Source organism: Ascaphus truei, chromosome 2 (assembly GCF_040206685.1).
Source record: "Ascaphus truei isolate aAscTru1 chromosome 2, aAscTru1.hap1, whole genome shotgun sequence".
In the NCBI taxonomy this organism is placed as follows: Eukaryota; Metazoa; Chordata; class Amphibia; order Anura; family Ascaphidae; genus Ascaphus; species Ascaphus truei.
Genome location: NC_134484.1, coordinates 5,535,048 through 5,551,463, shown reverse-complemented (window position 1 = coordinate 5,551,463; position 16,416 = coordinate 5,535,048). Strand labels below are relative to the sequence as shown.

Below are 16,416 nucleotides of genomic sequence, written 5' to 3'. Positions count from 1 at the left end.
GTTTTCTCTTCTTCATGTGTACAGAGATTTCCTAACCTCACAGGTCTCTTCTTCATGTGTACAGAGATTTCCTAACCTCACAGGTCTCTTCTTCACATGTACAGATCTTCTCAAACTTCACAGGTCTCTTCTTCACATGTACAGATCTTCCCAAACCTCACAGGTCTCTTCACATGTACAGAGCTTTCCAAACCTCACAGGTCTCTTTTTCATGTGTACAGAGCTTTCCAAACCTCACAGGTCTCTATTTCATGTGTACAAAGCTTTCGAACGATCACAGGTCTCCTCTTTGTTTACAGAGCTGTCCAAACCTCACAGGTCTCTTCTTCATGTGTACAGAGCTTTCCTAACCTCACAGGTCTCTTCTTCATGTGTACAGAGATTTCCTAACCTCACAGGTCTCTTCTTCACGTGTACACACGGTTACATCTATGAATAGCTCTAATGTAAGGTTTTGCAATGTGCAACAATCCTACAATCCAGAAGCTTCTGTTCACTGCCAAAGAATGTTCTTCCGCTTCTTCTGTCCCTTTGCCACTTTCCTTATGTAACAGAAGAGGCTCCTGTCTCCGTGGACGTGGGAGGCGTTGAGAGTTGTCATTACTTCAGTTCTCCACCAGGGGACAGTGCAACATAAAGCAAAAATAAAACCCCCAACCTGACCATCCCGAGATCTCTCTGCAGGAATAGGATGGCTGCCTGACACCCGGGAGGGGTTCGGGGAGCCCTGAGAGGCGCATTTGTCACGGAGGGTTGAGATGGGCGAGAGATGACACCAGGGAGCATGCGAGTGCAGGCACTAGGCATTAGTGGCCGCTGTCTCCGTTACTGGGTCTGACCCTGCATTGTACGTGCGGCTGTGGGCAAGGGCTCCACATCCCCTCTTGTCCCTGGAAGATTGGACGTGGTGGTTCCACGCTGCCCAGCTCTACACGGTCGGAATCACCATGGCACTGCATGCAGGATCGACACCACCCGAGGTGAGAGGATTTCTTATTTAAAGATACAGCGCCACATGTGACCACACTGGATATGCATACCAGGGTACACGTACACGATTCTTAGGGGATCTGTTTGGAACCCGCATTACTGTAAAAGCACCGCTGCCGGTGTAAGGGTTAAGTAGGTGTTTTGGAAAGAGTATCCTGTTAGAAGCCCAGGCTGGATTTTAGTGTCCCCATCTCGGACCTATCTCTCCCTTATCCGGCTTCCTTTCGGAATCGGTCATTTAATAATGCTCGGTCTCTTTAACACAACAGGGGGGGGGGGGGGGTGGAGCAGATAAGACTGACTGTACCTTTAACTCTGTGGTAGTCATCGCTGTGAATATACGGACTGAGATCATGGAGGTGTCCATATTCCCTGGCCTGAAGAGCTAGCAATCTGTTTGGTGCTCAGGAACCGCAGGGATAAACGTTGATATGAATGTGTGGGAAGGGGTTACGCTCTGTGAATATGATGGGATGAGGTGTGATTCGCCAGGGGGCCCTAACTGGCAATTTGGGATCATAGCGTCTATGGGAAAGTGCCATGGCACTGCCCCAGTGAGCTTACAATCTAAATCTGACAGTAATGAAGCAGCTGTGAACCTCTCGCCAGAAGAGCTAGCAATCTCAACTTTGTGCGTCGCTAAAGGCAAGGGTCAGGCGTGGACTGAATGAGATGAGGCAGTATAGGAAGTGTGAATCCCCACCCTTTAATTAAGCATATTATGGCTGATACTATACATCTCGTATGCATTTACCGTGGCCCCCTGCAGTCGCACTTACCAGAACACCCTCCTACTGTCTCTGTACGTTCGTCCTACTTCCCAATTAGATTGTGAGCTCTTCGGGGCAGGGACTCCTTTTCCTAATGTTACTTTAATGTCTGAAGCGCTTATTCCCACTCTGTGTTATATTATGATGTCACACGTATTACTGCTGTGCAGCGCTGAGTACAGGGACGGTGCTATATAAATAAACACATACATACTACCTTTGTTCAATTTAACTCTTTCGGGGCCAGCCATGCATTGCAACGCAGCAAAGTCTTTTCTTTGAAAATGGGGTCAAAAAAAAAAAACACTATTGAACAACTTAACCTAAGGTGGGTTAAATGCCCTTATCTCTCCCTTATCCTGTCCCTTTTACACTCTGGGTCTCTCAGAGGAGTGGGTGTGCATCAATCTGATTCCCTTAGCACTGGAGTGGAGCAAATAAGACAGTTACCCAAGGTATTAGGAATATCCCAGCTTCAGCACAGGTGGTGCAGTCTTTGATCGAGCATCCTGTGCTGAAGCAGGGATATCCTGAAAACCTGCGCTGTTGGTGGCCCCTGAGAACTGGAGTTAGCCGCCACGTCTTCCCTGCTTTAAAACACTGAAGCGTTGCCTTTGCCTTGGCACACAGAACCATTAATGATTTATAACCCCGTGAGGGCAGAGCCCGGCAAAGGAGTCTGGTATTCTACGGAGGTTCCCTTCAATTATTTTTAACCCATTTGCTGCCAGAGGACAGAGCAGCGCATTGCTAGTCTGGCAGCACAGGGGTTAAGGAAATGTATTAAATAATTATAGCGACGGGGCGCACACAAAAAAAAAGCATTTTTATTATTTTGGAAAGCCTGACAATTTTTGCCCACATTCAGCAAAATATCCGAACGTTCTTCTAACGCTCTGGGCTGGAGGCGCGCTCCGTGATGCGTACAGTAGTCCGCAGTCCGGGAATCCGTGTCCCTGTCAGGGAATGTGTAATCCCCTTTATCAGAATGCCCAAATCTCCAGTCCTCAAGGGCCACCAACAGGCCAGGTTTTAAAGACATCCCTGCACAGGTGGCTGAATCAGTCTTCGACTGAGCCACTGATTGAGCCACCTGTGCTGAAGCAGGGATATCCTGAAAACCTGGTCTGTTGGTGGCCCAGTTCCCCAGGGCGCCGTTCCGTGACTTAAAGTCCGTTACGCCTTAGTTGGCATCTTCCGGGAATTACAAAGTATTTATAAATCCGTTTCTAAAAGTATTTTCAGGTCATAATTGCATTTTTATCTAAGATTTGTAATAATATTTATGATCTTAGAAGGAGTTGATTCGCAAACTGCATTTAGTTTCAGGCCACTGACTGCAATTACAAGTATGGGATTTATTAGACTAATTGTTTTAATTTTGCTTCTCTCTTCTTATGTCTTCTGTGATTTACTATAACTCATAAATATATCAAATTACTTTCCAGATAAATACATCTAGTTGCTTAGATAAACTTCCAGCTTGTATGCATAATTGATCTAATTAATGTTATAATGTAGACATATAAAAGGGACCCCTGATGAAGAGGAATCGCCTCGAAACGAGTAGGGTGGTTTCTGATTGGCTATTGCAATACTGTGGGCGTGGCAGGGACTAGTTTGAAGGAAAAGGAGAACTGGTGGAGCGGGTAGCTCCAGCTCAAACTACTCTCCGTACCCAATCCTGCGACTACAGCAGTGATGTCACGGCGTGGTGACGCGGCGACGCATCGTCCATCTGATGCAGAGGCACGGGGAGATCTGAGGTGCCACCGGACGGGTCAGTCGGGCGGACGCGCCAGCAGGAACGTGGGACTCCACACACAGACTGCAGCAACCACTGCACCTTCTGCTCTTTATGCACAGCGATCCTGAACGTGCGTTTTTAACGCCTGTGACAAGTAACGCCTGTAATCCCGCACTATGAGCTGCGTGCGCTTTTCTGCCATTTATCTTCCGGGTTCCACAATGTAACATTAAGCCCCGGTTTGGGAAAGGGCATTGCCTTAAGGGTAACAGGCGTCATTGATCATTCTATGCAAAAGAAGCGTTCCCCCTAACAGCGCCGCTCCACACCGAGAGGGAGAACCCAGTGAGTTATACACCTCCCCCAAACAGTCCGCTTTATACAGCGCGGGGAGAGATGTATGTGAATAAAACTGAACACACCTGAGAGTATATTTAAATGGTTACAATTAGCATATGTCCTCTCTCTCTCTCTCTCTCTCTCATCTCTTTAAATAAAACATGCTTAAAGCGCCGTTACCTCCTGTCCTCCCCCCCCCCCCCATATGTTTGAAGCAGGGGGTCTCCTGAGCGTGGGTTTCAGCTCCGGAGACCCCCTGCTTCCGGAGATACCTCTGCCGGGGTCCCCAGCTGGGCGCACAATACAGAGCTTCAAAGGTGCACGGGCCAATACGAAGCCGTGACAGCATCCCCCCCTTACATGCGGGGAGAAGGGGGTTCCCAGAGCTGACATTAATGGGGTTCAGCTCCAAAGCCCCCTGCTTCCCACCTGGGGGGGGGGGCAGAGAGGGATTTTCTTCAAAGGCATAGGGGATTTAGCAGCATGTTCTGTGACTAACGCCAGGGCTGTGCCGTGAAGCCAATGCTAATGAGATGTAACACGGCTGTTGTTTTTGTATATAATTCGGTTTATGGATATGTGTTAACATCAGAGAAATAACAGCTGTTAATGATTTTGGTTCCGTCCCTCAGCAGGGCTCTGTGGATCTGGTCCTAAGAAAGGGGATAGTGATTGGTGCTTTGTGAACGTTTTATTTCTTGGTGCATCTCGTCGCCGGGCGCAGAACGTCCCGATTTTTTCTCTGCGCGCAGGACTGCTTCTCGCGGCGTTATTTCTGACGTTGTGCGAAGCGGGAACACACAAGATCCTAAAGCAAAGACGGCAATTTACAGCGTCTCAGCAACGGGGCAAAATAAGAGAAACAGGCAGGCCAGATACCGTGGCGAGAAAAAGTGGTGAACGCCAATGATAAGTGTGACGGCAGGGGTAAGTGTGACGCTAGGGGGTAAATGTGACTGCTTTTTAATAAAGATCAAGCCTGCCATTACCCTTACCTGTCAGTAATACATCTGTATTATGTATGTATATAACCAGGGGTGGATGCTATGTTCAGCTGGAATGTTGCAAAGTGGTCTGTGATCTTTCCAAGTAACTCTTTGCATGCAAGGCCTCGTACATACTGCGTGCGGCGCCACGCTCACCTGCAGCAGAAGAGATCTCTGGGGGAGGCGTGTTGGGGGCATGTTGGGGGGGGGGGGCGTGGCTGTGACATCACAGAGCTGGTTCACCCTCAGTGGGCAAACCGCTCGCGTGACCCGGCCGTCCTGCGGCAAAAACAAACAAGTTTGTCTCGCCACGCATCGGTCGCATCAGCGCTCACGTGCAAGCGCGCACTATGCACATGCGCATTGTGCTTCATTGATTTTGATTTGGCGCGAGGCATGCCGTCTGCGCCGTCGGAACCAGTATGGACGCAGCCTGACTGTTTGTTGCATTTCAACCCACCAATCAGGAGCTGGGTCATATTGCAAACCCCTGGGGGAAGGGAAACCCCTAGCTAGATCAGATAAGATCAGCTCAGCTTCAGCTGTGAGTTCAGAGTTTTTTTAGCTGAGGTAGCTGGAAGTAACTGGGAGAAGCTGGAAGTAACTGGGAGAAGCTGCAGTAGACATTGCAGGAAGAAAGAACATGGAAACTCTCTTTAGGGAGGTCCCTGCATCCAAGTGTATAGGGTAACCCCAGTTTCCCATTGTAAGTGTGTGTTTTACTGTAAATAGTTGTGGATATTTCTTTTTCCAATAAATTAATTTTATAAACTCTGTGTTTCTGTCTGGCGAATTGATCCCTGGTGTGATAGTCCTGGTCTCCAGTGACAATAATTACAGAAATGCCATAGCTTTTTTTAACGATAACCTTCTTGAATCAAAACTAGATTTTTCTTGAATATCCAACAGGTTTTATATTAACCAATTCAATTTTGAAACAAAATATGATATATGAATTTGACAAATAATGAGTAATTAAGAGTTGGGGTATGAGCAAAAGTAAGTGAAACCCTGATTTTATCAGCTAAATGATAGGGGATCATTAGAACAAGGTATTTAAATAATTAGGTAGATCTTCGGGGGTGTATTTGGGAGGCCCCACCTTATATAAAGATCAGAAACATTGTGAGTTTGGTCTTCACTACACAGGTGTGTGGAAACACGTCATGCCACCATCAAATTAAATCTCTGAGGACCTCAGAAAAGCAGTTATTGATGCTCCTCAGTCTTGAAAGGGGGTTACAAAACCATTTCTAAGGATTTGGGGTTCCACCAATCCACTGTCAGACAAATGAAGAAAGTTCAAGGCCGCAGTCACTCAACCCAGGAGCGGTCGTCCTACCAAAATCTCTCCAAGAACAAACCGGCAAATCATTCAGGAAGTCGCAAAGAACCCCCGAGTAACATCCAAGGATCTGCAGGCCGCTCTCGCCTTGGCTAATGTGAGTGTTCATGACTCAACTTGAAAAGAAAACAGCGCACAACTCAGTGTAAAATGTAATTACATGAAAACTATGTTACATGGTGATTAAATGCACGTACAGAAAGATCAATCAAAAAAGAAGGGCATGGTCAGGGTACATGTTACCACTCGAAAACTGCTACTTCACCACTCCGAACGTGATCGCCGCCGTCCTGTGTCTCTGATCAGGTAAGTAAGGATGTCTCGTATCACGGACCCTTCAATGTCCTTTGAACCTCTGATGGATCGGCTTCCACTCCCCTCGCTCCTGCGATTCTCCTCCACGGTCAAGCCCACAGGCAACGAGACCCCTCTATAACCTATAGCCAGTAGTCAGGGACATCACGAGAGACTGACCGGCGGTTACAGGAAACGCACAGTTGAAGTCATTGCTGCCCAAGGGGGCGCCAGCAGGTACTGAATCTAAAGGGTCACAGACTCTCACACGCGGATACTGAATGTTGAATGATTTGTGGATAAATGTTGAAAAAGTATCATGTTTGTGTGTAATTTGTTCAGGTTTTCTTTAAATATTATTAGGACTTAGATTAAGATCTAATAACATTTAAAAGGTTTGAAATATGTTTAAATCCTAAGTGGTTCACAAACTTTTTCGCTGTGTGTGTGTGTGTGTGTGTGTGTGTGTGTGTGTGTGTGTGTGTGTGTGTGTGTGTGTGTGTGTGTGTGTGTGTGTGTGTGTGTGTGTGTGTGTGTATATATATATATATATATATATATATATATATATATATATATATATATATATACATACAACCCAAACAAAGAGTAGCGCTAATAGTGTATAATGATGTGATGTGAGAGACAACCAATTAATATGTGAAAACATGTATAAATGTAAAAAAAAATAATAATAAATGGGTATAAAAAAGTGAAAAAATAGTGAAAAAGGTGTCAAACCAATCACAGTGATGTGTTGAAGGGTCCGGTATCAGGACGCAGTCTTTATGGGGGGGCAAGCTTCTGAAGTGATCTAGCCTGATCACTGGTAACCTACAAAAAAAACAGAAGTCAAGAAGCACCAGATCCCTAGCATAATACTGTAAAATGGGAAATGTATTATAACAGGGAGTAGTCTGTAAGACAGGTACTCACACAGGGGTAAAAACACATTCCATTGAGACGATCTGTGGGACGCTGCGTATGGATAGGCGGAATCTGTGTTAATAACACTTAGACCCCAGAACTGGATATCAGGGGCTCTGAAGAGTACTCATCTGCTAGTGGATATAGCTGGTAACGGGTGCTCAGATCATTTGGTACAGTGAGCTCCTCTATGGCTCCACAGCATACTCCAGGCGGCGTCTCTGCCAAAATGCCTGCAAGCTGCTTCAATATTGCCTGCTTCAGTGCTGCCAGTCACTTCAGTGAACCGCGCTCACCTGCACGGACACACAGCTTCCTTATTTATTTCTAAAATGTATAAATGCTTCCTGGTTCTGCGTCTGCAGCTCTGCCTCCAAACAACGCGTCACCACGTCCAACGCGTTTCGTCACCGTTGTGACTTTCTCAAGGATGTATATACACAGTTGTTTGAAAAAGTTTACCCTCTTTGAATTCTATGGCTTTGCATATCAGGACATAATAACAATCATCTGTTCCTTAGCAGGTCTTAAAATGAGGTAAATACAGCCTCAGGTGAAAAACAACACATGACATATTACACCGTGTCATGATTTATTTAACAGAAATTAAGCCGACATGGAGAAGCCATGTGTGCCCACAAACCTCAATGAACTGAAGCAACGTTGTAAAGAAGAGTGGGCCAAAATTCCTCCACAACGATGTGAGAGACTGATAAAGTCATACAGAAAACGATTACTTCAGTTATTGCTGCTAAAGGTGGCTCTACAAGCTATTGAATCATAAGGTGTACTTAGTTTTTCACACATGGCTTCTCCATTTTGGCTTTATTTTTGTTAAATAAATCATGACACGGTGTAATATGTCATGTGTTGTTGTTCATCTGAGGTTGTATTTACCTAATTTTAAGACCTGCTAAGGAACAGATGATTGTTATTATGTCCTGATATGTAAAACCATGGAATTCAGAGAGGGTGTACTTTTTTTTCACACAACTGTACATGTCCAGAGAGCTAATACCGGTATACACATACACGCCCAGAGAGGTAATACCGGCATGCACATACATGCCCAGAGTGGTAATACCGGCATACACATACAGGCCCAGAGATGTATTACCGGCATACACATACATGTCCAGAGAGGTAATACCGGTATACACATACACGCCCAGAGAGGTAATACCGGTATACACATACACGTCCAGAGAGGTAATACCGGTATACACATACACGCACAGAGAGGTAATACCGGTATACACATACACGCCCAGAGAGGTAATACCGGTATACACATACACGTCCAGAGAGGTAATACCGGCATACACATACATGCCCAGAGTGGTAATACCAGCATACACATACAGGCCCAGAGATGTATTACCGGCATACACATACATGTCCAGAGAGGTAATACCGGTATACACATACACGCCCAAAGAGGTAATACCGGTATACACATACACGCACAGAGAGGTAATACCGTTATACACATACACGTCCAGAGAGGTAATACCGGCATACACATACACGCCGAGAGAGGTAATACCGGCATACACATACACGCCGAGAGAGGTAATACCGGTATACACATACACGCCCAGAGAGGTAATACCGGTATACACATACACGCCCAGAGAGGTAATACCGGTATACACATACACGCCCAGAGAGGTAATACCGGCATACACATACATGCCCAGAGTGGTAATACCGGCATACACATACAGGCCCAGAGATGTATTACCGGCATACACATACATGTCCAGAGAGGTAATACCGGTATACACATACACGCCCAGAGAGGTAATACCGGTATACACATACACGTCCAGAGAGGTAATACCGGTATACACATACACGCCCAGAGAGGTAATACCGGTATACACATACACGCCCAGAGAGGTAATACCGGTATACACATACACGTCCAGAGAGGTAATACCGGCATACACATACATGCCCAGAGTGGTAATACCAGCATACACATACAGGCCCAGAGATGTATTACCGGCATACACATACATGTCCAGAGAGGTAATACCGGTATACACATACACGCCCAAAGAGGTAATACCGGTATACACATACACGCACAGAGAGGTAATACCGGTATACACATACACGTCCAGAGAGGTAATACCGGCATACACATACACGCCGAGAGAGGTAATACCGGTATACACATACACGTCCTGAGAGGTAATACCGGTATACACATACACGCCGAGAGAGGTAATACCGATATACACATACACGCCCAGAGAGGTAATACCGGTATACACATGCACGCCCAGAGAGGTAATACCGGTATACACATACACGCCCAGAGAGGTAATACCGGTATACACATACACGCACAGAGAGATAATACCGGTATACACATACACGCGCAGAGAGGTAATACCGGTATACACAAACACGCACAGAGAGGTAATACCGGTATACACATACACGTCCAGAGAGGTAATACCGGTATACACACATGTCCAGAGATGTAATACCGGTTTACACATACATGCACAGAGAGGTAATACCGGTATACACAGACACGCCCAGAGAGGTAATACCGGTATACACAGACACGCCCAGAGAGGTAATACCGGTATACACAGACACGCCGAGAGAGTTAATACCGGTATACACATACATGTCCAGAATTACCTCTAATTTTTGAAGTGAAACTTCTGTGCTGGCACTTACCAAATGACATTTTTTCCTGGGAGTAAATCGACTTTTGGTGACACAAGTCCAGGACGTGACGTGACGTCACGGAGGCCTCCCCCGCTCGGTGCGCATCCACAGAGGCCTCGCGCACATGAACAGAACCCTCCGGACCTCAGTGCGCCTCCCGCGCACGCACAGAGACCTCCCCCGCTCGGCGTGCATGGCACGCATGCGCAGAAGATTCCGGTGCTTGGCACGCATGTGCAGAGGATTCCGGCGCTTGGCACGCATGCGCAGAGGATTCCGGTGCTTGGCAAGCATGCGCAGAGGATTCCGGCGCTTGGCAAGCATGTGCAGAGGATTCCGGCGCTTGGCACGCATGCGCAGAGGATTCCGGCGCTTGGCACGCATGCGCAGAGGATTCCGGTGCTTGGCAAGCATGCGCAGAGGATTCCGGCGCTTGGCACGCATGTGCAGAGGATTCCGGCGCTTGGCACGCATGTGCAGAGGATTCCGGCGCTTCGCACGCATGCATAGGAGCCTCTGGCGTTCGGAAGCATGTGCAGAGGAGTCCAAAGCAGCAGCATACAGTGACACGCACACACAGAGAGACACACAAGGAATTTACAGTTAGTATAAATATAGAAGTGCAAATAGCTAAAACGTGCTGTGTGCTGAGCGCGCGCGTTCTAAGTCAAACCTCTTTGCGTTTTTTGTCACTGAAATTGCGTTTTGATTTTTCATTGAAAACATCACCATCACAAATACATTTTCTGTGACAAAACAGTCACAAAAGACAAAGAAGTTTCACTTAAAATGCACGTGCTCGGCACACACACACTTTTTTTCACTGGACACTGCACATGCATACACAGACACACAGCTCTGTCACTGCGCGCACACACACACCTCTGTCACTGCACATGCGCGCACAAACACATACACACACACACAGCTCTGTCACCACACACACACACACAGCTCTGTCACCACACACACACAGCTCTGTCACCACACACACACACACACACAGCTCTGTCACCACACACACACAGCTCTGTCACCACACACACACACAGCTCTGTCACTGCGAGCACACACACACCTCTGTCACTGCACATGCGCGCACAAACACATACACACACACACAGCTCTGTCACCACACACACACACAGTTCTGTCACTGCACATGCGCGCACATACACACACACACAGTTCTGTCACCGCACGCACGCACACACACACACAAAAAAACAGCTCTGTCGCCACTCACACACACAGCTCTGTCACCACACACACACACACAGCTCTGTCACCACACACACACACACACAGCTCTGTCACCACACACACACACACACAGCTCTGTCACCACACACACACACACACACACACAGCTCTGTCATCACACACACAGCTCTGTCACCACACACACACACAGCTCTGTCACCGCACACACACGCACACGCACACACACACACACACACACACACACACACAGCTCTGTCACCACACACACACACACACAGCTCTGTCACCACACACAGCTCTGTCACCACACACACACAGCTCTGTCACCACACACACACAGCTCTGTCACCACACACACACACAGCTCTGTCACCACACACACACAGCTCTGTCACCACACACACAGCTCTGTCGCCACACACACACATAGCTCAGTCACCACACACACACACACAGCTCTGTCACCGCATGTGCACACACACAGCTCTGTCACCACACACACACAGCTCTGTCACCACACACACACAGTTCTGTCACCACACACACAGCTCTGTCACCGCACGCGCGCACACACACACAGCTCTGTCACCACACACACACACAGTTCTGTCACCACACACACACAGTTCTGTCACCACACACACAGCTCTGTCAACACACACACACACACACACACACACACACACTCACAGCTCTGTCACCACACACACACACACACACACACCTCAGTTCAGCCCGTGCAGTTATGTAAAAATGAAAGGTGCTACTCAGGTAGGTGGATGTCACAAGGGGGCGGGATGTGACGCTGAGATATACAGAGGGTGTTGTTATACAGGGTATTGATATGTCAGCACTTAGCCCTTTAACCCATTGCTCCCTGGCGGCCTCCCTGCAGAGAGGACGGAGAGTGTGTTTTCTTATAGAGTACACAGCCCTTACTCGGGGGGGAGGGGGCTCTTATACAGAGTACACAGTCCTGACACTGCGGGAGCGGGTGTATGCTTATACAGAGTACACAGTCCTGACACTGTGGGAGGGGGTGTGTGCTTATACAGAGTACACAGTCCTGACACTGTGGGAGGGGGTGTGTGCTTATACAGAGTACACAGTCCTGACACTGTGGGAGGGGGAGTGTGCTTATACAGAGTGCACAGTCCCCTCGCCCTAGGGATCGCTCGTCTTCTGTCTGCTGGAGCAGCAGCCTGTGTGTTATAGAGAGGGTGCTGTACTACAGAGGGTACTGATATACATGTCGTCCCTACAGAAGAAGCCTGACGGGGAGAAGGACGAGGAGAGCGAGGATGAGAGCGAGGTGCTGGAGGAGAGTCCCTGCGGGCGCTGGCACAAGAGAAAGGACCAGGTGAGAGCGTCACGCAGCGTCCCTGTCCCCTGTCATGCAGCGTCCCTGTCATGCAGCGTCCCTGTCATACCGCGTCCCTGTCATGCAGCGTCCCTGTCATGCAGCGTCCCTGTCATGCAGCGTCCCTGTCATGCAGCGTCCCTGTCACGCAGCGTCCCTGTCACGCAGCGTCCCTGTCACGCAGCGTCCCTGTCACGCAGCGTCCCTGTCCCGTGTCATGCAGCGTCCCTGTCACGCAGCGTCCCTGTCCCGTGTCATGCAGCGTCCCTGTCCCGTGTCATGCAGCGTCCCTGTCCCGTGTCATACAGCGTCCCTGTCATGCAGCGTCCCTGTCCCGTGTCATATAGCGTCCCTGTCCCGTGTCACGCGGCGTCCCCGTCCCGTGTCACGCAGCGTCCCTGTCCCGTGTCACGCAGCGTCCCTGTCCCGTGTCACGCAGAGTCCCGTCCCGTGTCACGCACCGTCCCTGTCCCGTGTCACACAGCGTCCCCGTCCCGTGTCATAGTGTGTCCCTCTCCCGTGTCATACAGCGTCCCTGTCCCGTGTCATACAGCGTCCTTCTCCCGTGTCATACAGGGAATTTATGATGTCACACAGTGTCCCTACTGCATGTTATATGGGGTAATAGGAGGAGTTATAGGGAGGGGTTATATGGGGTAATAGGAGGAGTTATAGGGAGGGGTTATATGGGGTAATAGGAGGAGGTATAGGTAGAAAACACGGGTATCAGATGATTTGTGTAATTGCACCGGTTACAAATATCTATTTGTTGTTCTTGTGAATCGCCGTCAGTCCCAGGATTTCATATTTAATAACTTTACCCAAACCTTTTGCCCCCCCCCCGGCCCCCCAGATATTTCATTCCTTTCAAAGTGCATTTAAAGGAGCAATCCAAGCCTACAAATTATTTTGATATAGCATTGAAGCAGGGGGTCTCCGGAGCTGAACCCCATTAATTTCAGCTCCGGGGACCCCCTGCTTCCAGAGATACTTACCTCCGAAGAAGGTGCCGGTAGCTGCTCTGGCTGAGCAAGCTGGGCTGTAAAGTTTAAAGCTCCCGCGTCACATGGGCCAGAGGGGCCGTGCCGATGACATCACAGCTTCCTATTGGCCCACGGGGCTCGCGATCTTTTAGCATTAGACAATTACGCGATCCCTGGCGGCCGAGGAGAGCGGATACCGGCACCTACTTCTGAGGTAAGTACCTCCGGAAGCTAGGGGTCCCCGGGGCTGGAATTAACAGGGTACAGCCCCGGAGACCCCTGCTTCAAATAAATATATATATATTGAGATAGAGATATAAAATTGGCGGCTTGGATTGGCAGTTTAAAAGGTTTACGTTAATTCTTATGTCAGGACAGCCATATTTCAATCCCCCCACGTGCAAAACCAGATATCCTAATCCCTAGAAATCACAGGCGGCCCAGGGGTTTAACACACACACACACACACACACACACACACACACACACACACACACACACACACACACACACACACACACACACACACACACACACACACACACACACACACACACACACATACACATACACTGATCTGCACATACATATATAGTCATGTATAGTCGTGTGTGTGTATATATATATATACGAGCTTGAGACAAAAGGTGGCACTGAGTGCTCATTTGCATGTCATTTCCCAGAATCCCTTGCTGCAGTGGAAGTGCTGTATGCTGGGTGACAATGGGGAAAAGGAATGGAAGCAGGCACACGGTCTTTCTAAAGGTGCAGTTTATTGTGCCACCAAAGGTCCAACGTTTCGACAAATAGATTGCCTTTATCAAGGAGAGCCCTCTCCTTGATAAAGGCAATCTATTTGCCGAAACGTTGGACCTTTGGTGGCACAATAAACTGCACCTTTAGAAAGACCGTGTGCCTGCTTCCATTCCTTTGCTCAAGTACCTCTGGGATGTCTGGACCTCCCTGGATACAGCGCACCGGCAGATAAGTACCCCCCTCCAGCACCTACCAGCGGTGTGCATGTGCTTCTACATATGACAATGGGGAAAGACAGGGTTGCAGACCTGTCTAAGACATGCAAATGAACATACAGTAATATTTACAGTTGCTATATATATATATACACAGACACACACACATACATACATACAACACACATTGATCTGCATATACACACACATGGATACCCTCTGACCTGCACATACAGACACACACAAGCACAGTGGACACTTGGTCAGTGGATGTTAATCTCTGTGTATTAGCTCTGCAGGGCGGGTACATAGCACTCTGCAGGGCGGGTACATAGCACTCTGCAGGGCGGGTACATAGCACTCTGCAGGGTAAAGTGAAGTCTGTTTGAGGTGATAACATTCAACCCTCTCACCCCTCCCTCCCCCCCACCCCCTTATCTTAGCACTAACCGAATGTATTTCTTTCTCCCATATATCTCCTTCTATAGGGGCTTATTCAGTAACGTGTGCAGGGACACGGCCCCATATGTCTCCTTCTATAGGGGCTTATTCAGTAACGTGTGACAGGGACACGGCCCCATATGTCCATCTATAGGGGCTTATTCAGTAATGTGTGACAGGGACACGGCCCCATATATCTCCTTCTATAGGGGCATATTCAGTAACGTGTGACAGGGACACGGCCCCATATATCTCCTTCTATAGGGGCTTATTCAGTAACGTGTGCAAGGACACACGGGAACTTCTATTCATATGAATGGGAGGAATTGTGCAGTAGGAATTCACATGTACTTTATGGAATAACTCTGTGTGTGTGTGTGTGTGTGTGTGTGTCTCTCTTCCCCCCTTCCTCTCTCACCTTCTCCTAACCTCTCTCCTCCTCTCCTACACACTCTCTCTCCCTTTCTCTCTCACTATCCCCAACCTCTCTCCCCTCCTCTTCGACACACTACCTCTCTTCCTCTCTCACCTTCTCCCAACCTCTCTCTCTCGTAGACACTCACCCTCCCTCACACACACACTCCTGGCACACGGCACCTCCTCACTGCCTGTCAGTACATCTGAATGTAAACACACCGAGGGCTACACTGTGTCCTCAGCCAACCCCATCGTCACATGGTTCAGCGTCCCTCTCCCGTGTCATACAGCGTCCCTGTCCTGTGTCAGTGTGTGTCCCTGTCCCATGTCACACAGTGTCCCTGTCCCGTGTCACGCAGCGTCCCTGTCCCGTGTCACGCAGCGTCCCTGTCTTGTGTCCCTGTCCTGTGTCAGTGTGTGTCCCTGTCCCATGTCACACAGTGTCCCTGTCCCGTGTCACGCAGCGTCCCTGTCCCGTGTCACGCAGCGTCCCTGTCCCGTGTCACGCAGCGTCCCTGTCCCGTGTCACGCAGCGTCCCTGTCTTGTGTCCCTGTCCTGTGTCAGTGTGTGTCCCTGTCCCATGTCACACAGTGTCCCTGTCCAGTGTCACGCAGTGTCCTTGTCCCGTGTCACGCAGCGTCCCTGTCCCGTGTCACGCAGCGTCCCTGTCCCGTGTCACGCAGCGTCCCTGTCCCGTGTCACGCAGCGTCCCTGTCCCGTGTCACGCAGCGTCCCTGTCCCGTGTCACGCAGCGTCCCTGTCCCGTGTCACGCAGCGTCCCTGTCCCGTGTCACGCAGCGTCCCTGTCCCGTTTCACGCAGCGTCCCTGTCCCGTGTCACGCAACGTCCCTGTCCCGTGTCAAACAGCGTCCCTGTCCCGTGTCAAACAGCGTCCCTGTCCCGTGTCAAACAGCGTCCGAGTCCCGCGTC

At 49.0% G+C, this 16,416-nt stretch overlaps 1 protein-coding gene across 4 annotated transcripts in view; it reads left to right on the top strand.

Annotated features, from left to right (window-relative positions):
• The first annotated feature begins 651 nt into the window (after positions 1-651).
• NRBP2 (nuclear receptor binding protein 2) overlaps positions 652-16,416 on the top strand; it is a 137,542-nt gene continuing 121,777 nt past the window's right edge. For 2 of the 4 annotated variants that reach the window (XR_012790740.1, XM_075581127.1), the window contains exons 1-2: positions 11,985-12,084; positions 12,578-12,673. Coding sequence is in view for 3 of the 4 variants with exons in the window: in XM_075581127.1 (XP_075437242.1) it covers positions 12,067-12,084; positions 12,578-12,673 (114 nt within the window). In the remaining variant the exon portion in view is untranslated. Of the gene's footprint in view, positions 981-11,979; positions 12,085-12,577; positions 12,674-16,416 lie in introns of those variants that run through there. The other 2 variants (XM_075581129.1, XM_075581128.1) reach the window with 2 other exon arrangements.